This window comes from Pectinophora gossypiella, chromosome 11 (assembly GCF_024362695.1).
Source record: "Pectinophora gossypiella chromosome 11, ilPecGoss1.1, whole genome shotgun sequence".
NCBI classification, from domain to species: Eukaryota; Metazoa; Arthropoda; class Insecta; order Lepidoptera; family Gelechiidae; genus Pectinophora; species Pectinophora gossypiella.
Window position 1 is genome coordinate 4,350,036 of NC_065414.1, and position 13,643 is coordinate 4,363,678.

The following is a 13,643-nucleotide window of genomic DNA, read 5'->3' on the forward strand; positions in this document are numbered from 1 at the left end:
TGAGAAATAAATAATAATATTAGTTGTAAAACTGATTTAAAGGCATAATTCTTACAAAAGAATTCAACTTACTTCATACACTCCTTTCTCTTTTTATCTGCGTAGTACCCGGCTGGACAAGACGCAACGCAACGCCCGTCCAAGGTGTACGTTGTCGCGTGACACGTAACGCACTGCGCTTCCCCAGGACCCTCACAGGTATCGCAAGTCGAATGACATTTAGCGCACAAATAATCCTCCGTTTCGTAATAACCTGGTGGACAAATCGCCATGCAAGACCCTTGGAAGAGAACCAAGTGATGTTCGCAAGAAGTACACGCGTCCGAACGTTCGGAACACGTTGCGCAGTGAGCAGCACATGGACGACAAACTGAAGATTCAGTGTCCTCCCAATAGCCATCTGGACATTGCTGCAAACAGACCGCTAAATCTGCGACGAGAAGATGAGACGGAGCACACGTTAAACAAGAGTCCTGTCCAGGCCCTACGCATGTTTCACATGATTCATGACATGGCCAACAAACTGCGCCTTGATTGGCGTAACTTCTCGGTGGACAACGGGAAACACAGGCATCGTCAAGACGATAATGTTTGCAAGCTATACATTGAGTAGGTCCTTTACCATAGCAGCCTTGAGAATCGCATTCAGGGTCACATTCGTGCATGACGCGCTTGTCATTACTATCGGCGAGGACATTCTCCCCATGCGGTGAAGGGACGTTATGTCCGTCGAGACGAGCCACTGCCTTCTCTGGATCGGAACCAGCGGCGAAAAGAGTTGGATAGTTTTGATAGTTGGCAAACGCGTCAGTGTTGTAAAAAGAATCACCGATAGCTTCGTAACCGTCCGCGGCGGTTGGGAATGCAAACGGAGGTGCGACAGGCGACGGTCTCTTTGAACGAAGCCTTATAGGGTCGACCGCCGTTCCATAGAAGATAAGTTGCCATTTCTTTAAAATTCCTGGTTGATTCACATGTCTGTTTCCACCATTTACGATTTGCAATTTCCACCTTCCTTCTGCGTGTTCTCCCCAGAAATGCACACTTAAGAATGGCCAATCATCAAAGTTCGAGCTGACGACGTCACGAGGTCTTTCAAAAAGTAGTGTTGATGTCGTCCCCATTGGCGAAGTTAGTAAAATTCTTAAATTACCTCGTGGGAAAAATCTAAGAGATATTTTGCATTGTACATGTTCAAGGTGACGTACTTCATTTACTGTACCACTACAGCCGTTAACGTCCATATGAACGGCTAAACTATAGCCAAAAGATGACTCTATGGGCTTATCTTCATTAATTTCTTGTGACTTACAAATATGCTGGGGTGGGACTGATACCCACTGCTCAGCGAGGCTCACCATTTCTGAAGCATCCATCAATCCGTATCCAAACTTGTGACTTACTTTTCTCTTCACGCCGTTAACGACCCACCCTGTTTCCTTCTCGAGTGGTTGCGGTCGTGAAGTTAATACTACTAAATATTGCATGTCTCTCCACGTCAAGTCAGGATTGGCTTCTAAAGCTAAGGCACAGATACCAGCTGCCAACGGAGCGGAAGCTGATGTTCCCGTGTGCTCTACAGTACAAATATGATCAGCTCTTAATCTTCCATCCATATCAACTGTAGCAACACTCTTATCATGTCCAGGCGTGCCTGAACTGTATGTTGTTGCTAGGGTAGAAGAGCACTCTTCTAAATACCAAGGTTTGTATCCTCCTTGTGTAGCACTAGATATTGACAGTGTAAATATACTGTTAGTGTAGCCATCGCAGTTGCAAGAGTCTGTATGTCTTCCGCCGTTTCCTGACGCCCAAACAAAAATAGATCCCTTGCCACGACGACCACTTGTTACTCCATAAATAAATGCTCTGAAAAGAAGATTCGGTATTAACTACAATTGATGATCACAGTGAGAATTTTATGTATATTAATTACCTCCTGGCTAGCGGTCCTGGTCCATCAACGGTTTTTCCGTCGTCTTCGGGACCCCACGACGCACTATATATGTCAATATGGTCCGGGTTGAGTCCCAAAGCTCTTGCTTCAACGGCGTCATTGACTACGCCGTCCAACATTCTTACTCCACCTATACTAGCGTTGTAGGCAATGCCAACTCCACAGTATTGGTTGTAGGCAACTGCTGCAACCTCTCCCGCACATCTTGTACCGTGTTTGTTATCACCATTATCTTGAGGCATGGGATCTTCGTCATTTCCATTTATATCGGTTGAGGCATTGGGATCCTGTGAATAAAATTTTCAAACTGTGTACTCCTACTTAATCAGATCTTATTCAATACTCAAATTCAAGATTCAGAATACTTGTTGAGAGAAAATATAGACTGAGTGGTACATACGTATATTTAGTAGTGACAATCTGTGCTGAGACAATACAAAAGTACAGACATAAGTCAGTATACAAAACATTGGTGTCCTTATTGTAAATTACAACAAAGAGTTTTAACAAGAATCTCAATCAATATCCAAAGCAAATGTTTTTAAGTTTGACTTTCCAGTTTATACTTAAGCTACATATACCTATTTAATAGTTTTGTGCCCGCATACGCGCGGCTTATCTCTATTTCCTCAATTTACTTTCGACTTGTTCAACCTGTTAGCAGGCCCTTATTATAACTATTATCAAAGTTTAACGAATTTGAATGGAACTTACGTAGTTTTGAGCAAGGTCAGGGTGATTAGTTTGGATACCGTCATCAAGGATAGATACGACGACGCCCTTTCCTGTATAGCCCTTCTGCCAAGCTGGAGACACGTTCATATCCAGCCCATCTTTAGCTCCACCATTCTGTAAGAAATGTTGGAATTTCATTTCTTATGTAGTATGTATTCTAATTTTCTGTTTTCCTTTTAATAAATAAAGTACAGAAAACATTTAGGTAGCTACAGTATATTGTACATTTTGCCATAACATATTAAATATTTGGTTATGCGTGGCGGCTGCTGCATAGCCGCCTATTGTGTTGTGATCATAGATCAGCATCATACTATTTATAAAGACGTTCGAAAATACTAACCAGATACCACTGCTCTTTGAAGAGCGGGTCTGGGAAGAAAGGTGACGACGATGAGAGCGCGCGGTGATGCGTGCGATGCGCCGGCAGCCTCCTGTTGAGCTGCGACCACAGAGCAGCGTCATACGGGTTGTAGTCACGCTTCACTCTCCGCCGCTCGCGCTGTTGCTGGACCCACCGCACCTGGTGACAAGAAAATTGAAGTTGGTAAAGCCCATTATATACTCGTGATATTCTTCAAAGTATCGATAGCATTATGCTCTTGAATTTTCTAGGCTAATCGGGGCTAAAGAATACTTTACCCAGATTTCATTAAAGATGCAAAACCATGAAATGATGTCATTGATGTATGAAAGATCAAGTGAGGATCGTCACGTTTTGAAAAATCAAAGACTTTTCTATATTTTCTTGATACTGGGTCATGTCGCTATGGACCTTTTGTTTAAAAACGTAAGTCCTTAACCTAACTCTACGTCAGACAATCAACTAAAAAGGTAAAATAACAAAGAGTGGGTGCTTAAACATACAAAACAAACTTAAGCAAATGCGTTGGTAAACGTTGCTTTCAATTGATTAACTCCCGAGGGCTTTAGTCAATCACGTTAATGACGACAGCTGATTCTATCTTAAGATTAGAATGCGGATTGCGACTTAGTACGAAACACCTAAATCCTTCACACATAGGGAAAGAAATTACGGTCTGATTTACCCTATTTACAAATAGGAAAACTTTTAGGCTGCGTTTTATTACTCTTGATTTCAAATAAGTATCGTAAGAAAAAACACACACAAAAAACACGCTCGTTCCGGCTTGACAAGAGCTGCGGGTTCAAGTCCCGTCCGAGTCAGATTTTTTTTTTAATTTAATTTTCTCTTTGTGAGCTTCCCTAATCGCGGGTGTGCTATAACAACAAAAATCATTTAAGATCGTAAGTTCCATATTTTTTTCTTAAAGAATCTACTAAAACTAAGCTATGTTATGAAACTAGTTGAATATTTGCAAAAAATTCAAAATCCGTCAATTCGAACTTTATTTTATTAATTTGCTTCAAAAGCATTACTTCCATCCATTTATGAATAAATGCATTCATTCATTTATGGTGGTGGTCCTAAAATTTCATGTCTTGTTACGTTACATTCAAATCGTTTTAAATCCTGTGCTATTTGTGCCACTCATCTATCAATTTATCTACCGCCGTTTTTAGATGGTTTATTAATAAATATTCAGTTCAAAGTGGTCAATATGATGGATTGCGACCAAAAACATCCATTTGTCAGATTGATATGCAACCACTATTGCAATAACTTATTCAATTTTGTTATGGCAGCAGCTAATACAGGATGTTAGGGAGGGGGATAATTTATTTAAGAAAAACACTAATCAACAATTTTGCGACGGAATATTCTACTTGATATTAATATCAAAAACCATAATTATGAGTTAACTCAGAATTATGGTTTTTCAACTGTAGTAATTTCCCAATATCTCTTTATGACATTCTACCTTCTTCCCTCCCTCGCCCTATTAACATGGCTAATTTATTAACCCACCTTCACCCCCCTATAATATTTATTCTTTTTAAGTATATTGAAATGTACAAAATTAGATTATAATTATTTATATGTGCTTGTCCTTTACTGTTAGTATTTAAATATTTAAGTATGTTTATAATAACAACTAACAAATTTTCTTTTTTTTTTCTTTTTTAGAATTTGTTACTACAACAACACCGATCATTTGACTCACTCCGGATCCACGTGTATTCTCCAACCTCGACACTGGCAGAATTGTCAAAGATGACAGAAGCCATACTTCAAAAATTGAATTGAATTGAATCAGAATTATGGTCTGAACCATCCCCCTCAATCTTCGGTACGTTGTCACTAACACTATCTATATTTTTATTTTAATATTCTAGACAGAAAAAAACAGTATACGGGAAGTTACTAGTCAACAATAAACTGAAGTAAAATATGGTAATTCAGTTTCTGTAGGAGGCGATATAATGGATCGAGTTTCAGAAGGAGCGATCTAATAAAATGGGATAACGTTAGTATAGATATTGTGCTTACTTAAATATATTGTTTGAGTTTTCCTATGATAAAGATCTCCAAAAGAACTCTGTAAACCAAAAATTTGGAATCCCTAGTGAGGTAGGCAGAGCAAGTAATCAGCATCCACTTTTGACAATTCCTAAGACTCATAAAAGTAAAAAAAAAAGTAAAAATTCTTTATTTGCGTTGTAACACTATAGTAAAAGTACAATAATAAGATACAGCATGTTCATAAATGATGAACCGTTGTTTGTTGTTGTTGTTTAAATTCGCCTTATATAAGGCAGGCAAAGATCTCAGGACCACACAGCCTTGACTTTAGTAATTTAATATTAGAAAATCACGGTGATATTAATAGGTTAGTGATTGTTTAGAAGATTTGAATGCATGTGATTAACTGGAAACAGATACCTATTAGGCAGCCAAATTACGAAATTGTATAACAATATTTTTATGTTTTTTATAAAGAACGTCCAGGGCCCTGTGTCGAGGTTTTTGTTGCAGCTTCTTTTCCCCGGCTATACAGGTTGTGACTAGTTGCAGTAGTTTTAGGCAGATGAGACGTTCGTTATGTAAAAATAACGATTCAAAGTGTAACTGAATGAAGATATTTTTGAACTTGAGCTAGACGTTCTGTTTTTTTCTTTTTTTTTCACAGAAAGGTACATCTTATCCTTAAAAATAATTTCGCCAAACTAATTACAGTTGTTGGCGTGCGCTCTTATAACATATTCGCTCCCAATCCAGCATAAATGCATTCTTTATAATGTCCCTTTCTCTCTCTCTCTTTTTTTCTCTCTTTCTCTAAGTCTTTCAGTTACTCAGTTATAACAGACAGGCGAACCAGACTAAATTAGGCAGATATCTCTCCTTTATGACCACATTTGTCTAAATCTATGTTGTTTATTTACGCGTTCTCCCGAATACGATCGGATTTAATAAATATTTGCCCTGTTACATCAAAACAAGGGTGGGAACGCCACCAGATGACGCCTATATGATTTTGTACCAAACATTAAGTAAAATAACATACGTTTGGATTGTGACCAACTAGGCGGAACATTTTTAATAATAAGTATTATTATGATAACAAAAAGCTTATTCGGCTGATGTGTCGGTGAGGAAAGTTGAATGTAAATAATAAAAAATATGGAAAAAAATAAAACAGCAAATTTAATTTACGTTCTCGTGTAAGTGAATTAATTTCCTGCATAGCAATGTCCCTCTTCTTTATGTTACATCAAGCCTGTTCCTTTTTATTTTTAAATACTTACACATCCACAATTCCAAACGGGGTGGGCAGAGCTGGAAGCAATCGGACATAGAGTCTACTTATTTAAATCTCAACTACTTAATCCACATATTACAGTTTTGACTGTCCATGTCAAGGATCTTGCAAGAAACTCTGTCTTACCTACTACAAATTCTTTTCCAGATTTAAGTATATAAAATTTAACTAAGAAAACGTCTAGAATCAGGCGCATGATATACGGGATTCTTTGTTCGTCTAAACAAGACGACGTCCGGCGTTCAGGAGGTGCAATTTCACAGTTGTTGGGAACGCAACAGACAGCGCCTGGGAGAACAGAATAGCACGTATTAGCATGAGAAAGCCCTGCGGCTCCGTGGGCAAGTGCCATTGCTTTTTCGCCAGGCGCCCAAACTCGTTTTAGCGACAAAACGACGTAATTTCCGCGTTGTAAAAATTTAAAAATAGAGGTTAGGACATGAAAGTGACAACGCTGCCGTTTCGTTTTGAATTTCCTTTATTAAGTGGCCGGTTTAAGTAAAAAATGTCAGGTTAAATAAATAACGACGCTTGGGACACTTTTCCTGGCTTTTTTATGTTTTGAAACTCAAAACTAACATTGTGCTATAAATCAAATATAAACATATTCGTAATTCTCACCGAGATTTAAGAATAGATTACACGGGCAAAATGGGACATAATGTTTCTTTATAAGCATGACATCCTACTATCGAGTTTGTTTAAGGACCATTTATGAGAAGTAGACAAGTAGACATTTTCATAGTGAGAGGGCAAGTTATAGAGTCATTTAGGCTTCACGAACCTTAATATTGCCCGGAGCAGCTGACGGCTGCATTCAGATATTATTTTTGACAGCATAACCTCTCAATAGATACGTACGCTACTTTCAATCCAGATACAAGATTGTTGGCTCGATTTTTACCCGGAATGAAATTGATATGTAATCCAGGTTTTTTAGAAGGAAATCATATGAGAATGTGATTTTTCTAAAAGGTTTTCTCTGTAGAGGCAGTGGTCCTTCGCCAATATTAGGTATGTTAACACGTTCACTGTGTATGAAACACATATGAAATTTGAAACTCATATGTGCATGTCCCATATGTGGGGCACATTTATTCTTGTCATGGTGTGTCTATGTACATAAATTTCAATGTGTTTATCGAAAAATAACAACAATATCATATATATAACACTATCGTTCAAAACTGATATTAGGCAGCTAAATTACTCAATTGTATAACAACATTTTGTGTTTATATTTTTTTTTTTAAAGAACGTCTAGAGCCCTGTACCGAGGTTTTTCTTGCGGTTTCTTTTATACGGCTATACAGGTTGTGAGAAGCCGCAGTAGTTTTAGGTTGATGATACGTTCAGTACTTATGTAAAAATTGACGATTCAAAGTGTAACTATGTTACCTACTGAATAAAGATATTTTTGAATTTGAATTTGATGCACGTGAAGGGTTGATATCTAATTTTCAGCCACACAGTGAACGTGTTAATTTCGACAGCAGACTCGATAATCGGCATGAAACATTTAAATTTCGAATTTGTCTTTTAGTCCTTAGACATGGATGAATTGAAAAAAGATTAGTAATTCTCCTTCCTTTCATTAGATAAATACTAGAGAAAAAGTTCCAAGCAGTGGGAGAAAACCTAGCAAGTAGAACGTGGATACTGGCAGCGTTGTGAAAAACTAAAGACTAAGTACGAAAGTCGTCGCGCACATAATTTAAAATTCGCAGCGCTAAATTGTGTTGTCTTAACCTAACTGCAGTTGCGTTAGTACAGTCACTTGCGAAATATAATTTCTTCTAATTTTACTTACTACCCGTCTTCTTCTCTCGTGCAGGTAGTGAGAACACCGACCGACCCCGACAATACCACATCAACCCTGGTTTCAGGGTTACTATTGACCCGCCAAAGGTGTCATGGCTCATGTAACGACTACTTATTTACATCAGTAAATAATAACCGGGATCAACGACTTAACATGCCTTCCGAAACACGGATCATCTTACTTTGGGACAATCAGGTGATCAGCCTGTAATGTCCTAACCAAAATAGGGATCACGAAGGGATTTCCCGTATGATTTATCTTTGAATGATTTGTTTTCTTTTTTTTACCATGACCAGAGATGTAAAACACAACGTGATATGGCGGAAAACCTGTAAGACTTATTTTTTTCACTTCATTTTAATTCTTGAAAATTCATAGTGATTACTTGAGTTCTAAAGGAAGTATTTAAAAGATTTTTGAGGAACGAGTATACTTCGCTCCTCCGTAACGAAGATTCAAAGAGAAGGAAATACGGCTGCGGATGTATTTTCTTCGTTTAAGAAAAAAATATCTAATATCTCTGCCCACTCCCATTAGGTATTAGGGGCGTGAGTTTATATATGCAATTTATTATAGATGACATAGAAAGTGAATAAAGCAAATATATACATAGGTAAGTACTTAGTATTGCAATAAAAAATGCGAATGCGGCGCATCACAGGTTTTTTATGTTCCTGGTCAGGCTTTCAGTAGGTAAATGTGAGGAGAGTAATATTATTAAACAGTTCATCTTTATCATCGGTTGTTACTTACTCCATTCGAAATACGTAAACATCCTATTTAAATTAGTTAAATAACGAACGCATGCATTAAATCATAATGCCGTGCGATTTCAACATCAATTATAAAGAAAATAGCTACAATAAAATAAAGGATCATTTTACATTCATGTTTAATTATGAATTATAAATGTGAAATGAAATCCATGCACTCGAAGCATGCACCAATGATACACAGTCATATTAAAATGAATATTAAAATATTCGAAATCGAATTTATCTGGTTTCGAAATCATCAGAATTGTTTCGTTGTTTTGAGGAATACGTAGGTTTGTCTCTACAACCGCAACACTTTATTCGTTATTTATATTTTATACATGGTACACATTTCAAACTTTTGAATATTTTATAGAATTCAAAGTTGAATTCGAATTCAGAGTTTCCTTTTCGTAGGCGAATGTACAGTGGTGGGTCTAATTTCATTAGCAGTGGCAAGTAAAAATGTAGCGGTGCTTCCCCCCGTAACGTCACATATGTTTTATTGGGTGGTCGCCGGCAGCATATGAACGGTCCGGGAGCAAGCGACCACTGTTTGTCTCAGTCCACGAGTAATTTAATAAAAAAAATCCAGTGTTCCCTCTAACTTTATCGCCTTGCGTAACACAAAGGACGCCCTAATGTCCTTTGTGTTACGAGCGAATATTAAAGCGAGAGAAAATTCACAATGTATCTTGTGTGTAGACAGTAAAAAGATTACATTTATAGTTACAGTATTTCTCGCGTAACACCCCTTTTTCTAGATATATTTGACGCCATATTTAACAGTCGAGAAACTTACGTAACAGTATCTGGACACACGGCAGTGTATCAGCCAAGTTTCGCCCAAAACATAATTGACAAAGAAGGCCAAGTTTGTAACAACAAAAAAGAACTAAGATCTAATTGGATACCAAGTCCTTATGTAGGCAAGGCAAGCATTTGTGTTATCTTCATTATTCAATAGTGATAGAACGCACATTTACAGGAAAATCACTCAGATACTGTACACATTTCTACAAACCCGGAGATAAGCTGATGCTACTAGTAGGTACGGTCACGATCACTTTGTACACACTTAACAACCCTATCGCATTAATGTATTTCACAAATTGAATTCAAAGTCTTACTTAATCTAAAATACGTTCATGCGACAGGGTTCTAATTATTTTAAAGGATTTAATGGTATATGGGGGCTTTTGTATGGTATTAAAGTAGAATTCAAACGAGCAGTGCAGTTGAATGAAGTCATAAATCGCGGAGTGTTGTCAGCGGCGAGTGCGACTGTCCGCCTGCCGTAACTGGGCTTCACATATCAACGTATCATACTATATACGTGTGTAATGTTAGATATAACAGAAGCAATCGGTTTTATCTCCACTAATTTGCTATTATGTAAACCAACGTCACAACACTGGCTTCTATGCTTTGAAGATCTAACTTGTACCCGCGTCTTGAAGCTATTGTAAAGCATATACATTGAAATATAATCACTAATTAATTGTGATTATAATAGTAACGTGATAGGATAGGAGGAAATACCACCATAGAGATATTATGTCGTTTTATTACAACTAATCTGAAAGGACTTTTTCTATTAAATCGTTATTATTATTTAGGCCTTTTTAACTTTTAACAACGATATCTCTTATCAAACTTTTACCAAATATTGCTCAATTTTTTATCTCTACAATTCCTCCTGATCGCGAGGAGTGTTATTCGATTTTTCTCTCATTTCTCAATTCCACATTCCTTACGTTTCGAAGGTATGTGCTACCTGTATTGAGCTGGTTTTCCTTACGCGGGTTAGAAGATCAGACAGGCAGTCGTTTCTATAAAAAACCGAACCTGTCAAATCTTCAGGTTAGGTAAGCGGAACTTTTGAACACGGAATAAGGCCGGGTTTCCACTGACGCGGAGATGGGTGGAGAAGAGCGGAGATGTGCAGATTTAACCAATCACGGCGTTCTCCTTCATGGTGATTAGTCGATTCCTGCACATCTCCGCTCCTCTCCGCACAGCTCCGCGTCAATGGAAACGCAGTCTAACGCTAGGTCGGAATAAAGCCATAGATACAAGTGGAAGATACACTGCCACCAATATGGTCGCTTAGTACGAGTATTATTGCAAGGCACACCCAATATGCCATGAGGCATTTGATTTACAACAGATCCAATCCTGGATAGAAGATTTATGACAATATTGCGAACAACATTACGAGCTCTGAAGTCTCGCTCGTGTTCTATAACCAGACACCTGGATGGTCAAATGCATAGGTTTGCATGTCCTTTCGCAAAATGATAAACTATTTGAACTGATAATCTGTCGCTTTAAAGTTTATCATTTAGGACGAAATATCAGGATTGACTTGTGAAGTGATGACTTTGCTCTATAATATGTGTGTAACACGAATTTACGGGTCTCTCTGTATTGTATACTACCATTTTCAGTTTTATATAACCGTACGTAACCGTAGAAGAAAAAAGATAATGTAGGTACTTCACCTGAATTTCCCACACTTATATCGGAAAGCTCAATTTCAAGTCTTTAAATTTTCCAACCGGCTCCAAACCAGCTTATCTCGTTAAGTAACAGAAATAATTAATGAAAATATTTACGATCACGCCAGGCATCTGCGCGAAAAATAATTCGATATCCAGTGAAAAGTTTACGGTGATTAAATTATGAAACGGCGCAATAGGTTATTGGAACGAGCAACAAATTGTGAATGGCCAGTTGTTGTTTCTTTAAATAAATAAACGGATTATTGTTTAGTACCTAAATATTATTATCACATCATCCCATAACAGCGACACCTATATATATGTCTAGGTATACTGGGTCATTGTTGTGAGGGGCGCCAAACTTTGAGTTGAAGTCCGGATACCTAAAACTACTGATGATCGGTATTTAAGACACACAACTTATTTCACCATTATATTATTTTATTACACTTGTACTACAAGCAAGTATTTGCAACAGAATCCCATTATATACACGTATGAATACCGGTTTACATTTACCCCATAAGCTTGACATTTTAAGCATAAATGAGGTCGAAATGAATACTTCTATACGGTCGCGAGTAGTGTTGGGTTCTTACCCGGAAAATTCCCGCGTTTTGGGAATTTTCCCAATTCTGAGGGAAAAAACCCGAAAAATTCCCATTTCAAGGGAAAATATTTTTTATCGCATATATTTGTATTAAAAGTAAGGATTTCCAACAACGACCATTTAAATATAATGTATGCCTACTTATGCCCAATTTATGTTCTGTCGTAGTGTCGTATGAACTCTTAAAACTTAAATTCGTAATATCTTTTGAATGGAATGTTCGATTTTAATAATTCCGTGCAAAGATACCTACATATTATAGGATATACTAAGTAAGATGATCCGTGCTTCGGAAGGCACGTTAAGCCGTTGGTCCCGGTTACTACTTACTGATGTAAGTAAGTAGTCGTTACATGAGCCATGTCAGGGGACTTTGGCGGCTCAATAGTAACCCTGACACCAGGGTTGATGGGGTTGGTAATCCACCTCACAACCCACACGATAGGAGAAGAAGAAGAATAGGATATACTGGGTGTTAGTGACATGGTAACGAAAACTTTGAGGGATGATTCAGACCATGATTCTGAGTTGATATCAAGTGTAATTTTCCGTCGCAAAAGCGTGGAACTAAAAAATACAAAATATTACATGAATTTTCCGACAGGAAATTCCACTTGATATCAACTCAGAATCATAGCCTGAACCATCCTCCTCTGTATTCGTTATGTTGTCACTAATACCCATACCTAATTGTATGGCTACCTGTATGTACTTGTACGGGGTGTAAGTGACATCGTAACGAATACTGAGAGGCATGATTAAGCTCATTATTCTGAGTTAATATGAATTGGAATTTTCCATCGCAAAAGTACATAATTGAAAATAATTACAAAACAAACTAAAAAGGGTGAATAGGCATTTTCTGGGTAGGCTCGTTCCAACGTCGATCTCTTCTTTTTGTGGAAGAACGAAGTCAAGAGCAAACCCATCTTAATTAAAAAAAAAACATGAATTTTGCGACGAAAAATTCCACTTGATATTAACTCAGAATCATGGTCTGAATCATCTCCGTCAGTATTCGTTACAATGTCACTAACATTCTGTATAGGATGTTTTTGGCACGAGAGAATGTCATCATCGAGGAGCAACATGGTTTTGTGCCAAGGAGGTCAACAGTTACCAACTTATTCTGTTGCTTGGACACACGGACAAGAAATTGGGAGGCACGAATACCTACAGATATTATTTACTTGGACTATGAAAAAGCTTTTGATCGAGTTCCTGTCACACGATTGATTGCTAAATTAGAGCTCTTTGGAATCAAGAGGCAATCTCTTGAAGTGGATTGAAGACTTCCTTGTCAAAGCGCACCTTCTCTGTGCGCATCGGAGAATCATACTCTGTTCCCAGAAAATCCTCAGCTGTGTGCCGCAGGGATCGGTGTTAGGACCAAAAATGTCTGATATATCACGAAAATAATGGGGAATCCACTCACATATGTATAAACTGTCTATATACGTCCCACTAACGAGCTTAACGCTCTAACCACTAGACCACGCATGCTGTTGTGTTGGGAATCCACTTATTAGCCATAATATAATCCAAGTTGATCTGAATAGAGTAATTGCTTGGACCCA

At 37.8% G+C, this 13,643-nt stretch overlaps 1 protein-coding gene across 1 annotated transcript in view; it reads right to left on the reverse strand.

Annotated features, from left to right (window-relative positions):
* Positions 1 to 13,643, reverse strand: part of LOC126370649 (furin-like protease 2) — a 244,445-nt gene that overhangs the window by 11,472 nt on the left and 219,330 nt on the right. Inside the window, exons 4-7 of the mRNA XM_050015609.1 lie at positions 3,036 to 3,215; positions 2,672 to 2,806; positions 1,937 to 2,244; positions 73 to 1,869 (exon numbers count right to left, since the gene is read on the reverse strand). Coding sequence (XP_049871566.1) covers positions 73 to 1,869; positions 1,937 to 2,244; positions 2,672 to 2,806; positions 3,036 to 3,215 — 2,420 coding nt within the window. The remainder of the gene's footprint in view (positions 1 to 72; positions 1,870 to 1,936; positions 2,245 to 2,671; positions 2,807 to 3,035; positions 3,216 to 13,643) is intronic.